The 2,542-nt window shown below is 63.7% G+C and overlaps 1 protein-coding gene across 1 annotated transcript; it reads left to right on the forward strand.

The window, feature by feature from the left end:
• Window positions 1-410: 410 nt before the first annotated feature.
• On the forward strand, window positions 411-2,215 carry MID1IP1 (MID1 interacting protein 1). The gene is made up of 2 exons (XM_066314040.1): window positions 411-780; window positions 957-2,215. Exon 2 carries the CDS (start codon window positions 1,108-1,110, stop codon window positions 1,600-1,602), a length of 495 nt encoding a protein of 164 aa, XP_066170137.1. The 5' UTR covers window positions 411-780; window positions 957-1,107; the 3' UTR covers window positions 1,603-2,215.
• Window positions 2,216-2,542: the final 327 nt, after the last annotated feature.

A 2,542-nucleotide genomic window follows, 5' to 3' on the forward strand; every position in this document is an offset into this window, starting at 1 on the left:
GGGGGGGCGGAGCCGTTTTCACGCTCGCCGCGCGTCCGGCAGCCAATGGGCGGGCCGGGAGAACGCGGGCAGCACGCGGGGCCCGCGTGTCCCCGCGGCGCGGGCTGTCAATCACCCGTCAGTCACTCGGCCGGCCCCGCCCCCGCGCGGCTCCCCCGCCCGGCCAGGGCGGAGGGCGCGTCCGCAGCGCTGCTGTGTCACCCTGCCCCTCGCTGCCACCGTGCCCCGGGCGGCGCCGGGGAGCGCGCTGCGGCCGCCGCTGCCTCGTCCCAGCGTTGGGGTGCCAGGGACTCGCCGCACTGGAACGGCTCCCCTGGGGTCTCAGCCCCGCAGTTTGTGCCGCCGGGGCCAGGCCCGCGCGGCCCGGCCCCTCGGGCTCGGCTCCCGCCGCCCTCCCCCGCTGGGGCCCAGAGGCGGGGCCCGCGTGGCCGCCGCCCGCCGCCTTTATCTGGCGTAGGGGCGCGGGGGATGGCACTGGGGAAGACCTTGTTGTGAGATAGGCGCTATAAATACGGCGCCGGGGATGGGAGCGCGGCCACGGGCTGCGGGGAACAGCTCCGGACCACGGCGGGTGCCTTCCCCGCGGCACGGCGGCTGGGGACCGCTTGAATTTTAATTCACCGGCGCCGTGCGGAGCTGCCATCCCCTCGGCTATCCCTCACACCCGGCTCCCGGGAGGAGTTGTGGGCGACTTCTGCGTTTTGCCTCGTTGTGTCCGGAGGGGAGCGGCGGCAGCAGCGAGCCCCGGCGGCTGCAGCAGGGCAGGCGGAGGAGTGCGGGGTGAGAGAAGGGACGGGGAGGGGAAGGATGAAGGACGCGGGACTGGGGATAAAGGCGGCGGGGGAGGAGAAGGCGCTGGCGGGAGGGGACGGGAAGGCGGGTTGGGGGAGGGAGGAGGAGAAGAGGGAGGGAGAGCAGCCTCTAACCCCGGCGCCTTCGCCACCGCCTCCCAGCAGGACTCTGATTGCGAGCAGCCGCCGAGCCCAGCCCGCGACGGAGGGCGGCCGGTGCTGCTAGCGCGGAGGAGGAGGAGGTCGCCGCCGGAGGAGCCCCGCGGTCCGGTCCGGTCCCTGCCGCGTCGCTGAGCACGCCTGCCCGGCCGCCAGCATGATGCAGATCTGCGACTCGTACAGCCAGAAGTACTCCCTCTTCAACGCCATGAACCGCTTCATCGGCGCCGTCAACAACATGGACCAGACGGTGATGGTGCCGAGCCTGCTGCGCGACGTGCCGCTGCTGCTGGAGGAGCTGGACGCGGCGGGCGCCGTGTGCCCGCCCGGGGATGCTGCCCTGCCGCCCGGCGACCCCGGCGCCTACTTCTCCCGCAGGGACATGTACAGCCACTACATGCTGCTCAAGTCCATCCGCAACGACATCGAGTGGGGCGTGGTGCAGCCGCCGGCGGGCGAGGAGGCCGGCCGCAAGAAGGACAAGCTGGGCGGCGGGCCCGCCGAGGAGGGCGATGGGGAGGAGGACCTGGAGCAGCAGTTCCACTACCACCTCAGCGGACTCCACTCGGTGCTCTCCAAGCTCACCCGCAAGGCCAACGTCCTCACCAACAGATACAAGCAGGAGATCGGCGTCAGCAGCTGGGGGCAGTGAGCGCCGGGGGGAGCGGGGAAGGGGCTCCGACCCGGCGGGAGCGGCGCGTCCCCGCCCGGCGCTGCCGCTGCTGCGGCGGCCGAGGGCGGGCAGCGCCCCGGGCCGGGGCTCCCCTGCGCGCTCCCAGGACTGCAGCAGGTTTTCTACCAACGCACAAGCGAGAGAAAGAGATGTAAATTAATCAATACTAGTTTATTAATTATTTTGACCCCCACCTCCGTGGTTTGTGGTTTTTTTTTTTTTTATGTTGTACGGTCCGGGGTGAGCAGTCGCTGGTGCCCGACCCAGCGGGGAGGCTGAAACCCGTACGTGTACGTGGTGGTGGCATTGCTGGCTGATAAGGAGGCTGTGCTCAAGCCGATGAACATAACGAAACTGGCACAAAATTGCTTCTGTTACCCCGGAGGGAACCCAGTGAGCTAAGGAGCATCCCTCTGTTGTGGGGGAGATAGCGGGGTTCCATGGTTGTACATGTACTGGAGTTTATTTAAAACTTTTTTACTCAGATGTAGAGTATATTCTAAAATAAATGCAAATGTATTAACTAAGAGTGACCTAAACTTTTGGTATGATTTATCTTTCTCTAATTAAATGATATTTTTAACATCTGGAATTCTTCTGTTTTTCTTCTATGTTACCTTCAGAGTTGCCTTACTAGATACAGAAATCTGTATGTGCAAAAGAGAGGGTTTTGTGGCTTTGGTTTTTTTCCCATCAAAGCAATTAGGCAGTGATGATAACTTGGCATATCTAAAATGTTTGAATGGCCATATTGAACTTAACCATACATGGGCTGAGTTTTGCTAAGCTGTTCCCAGCTGCACAGTGCAGTTCCTCTGTGTGAGTGTTGGCTTGAAGGTCAGTGTCTCTTTAACAAAATCTGAGAAGATCGAGTCATGGTTACTCTGCAGGCAGCGATTCATGGAAGTTGGAGCAAAGC

Source organism: Sylvia atricapilla, chromosome 2 (assembly GCF_009819655.1).
Source record: "Sylvia atricapilla isolate bSylAtr1 chromosome 2, bSylAtr1.pri, whole genome shotgun sequence".
In the NCBI taxonomy this organism is placed as follows: Eukaryota; Metazoa; Chordata; class Aves; order Passeriformes; family Sylviidae; genus Sylvia; species Sylvia atricapilla.

Excerpts from the sequence above, each read along its gene's own strand:
- MID1IP1 (XM_066314040.1), top strand. The coding sequence starts at position 1,108 with ATGATGCAGATCTGCGACTCGTACAGCCAGAAGTACTCCCTCTTCAAC.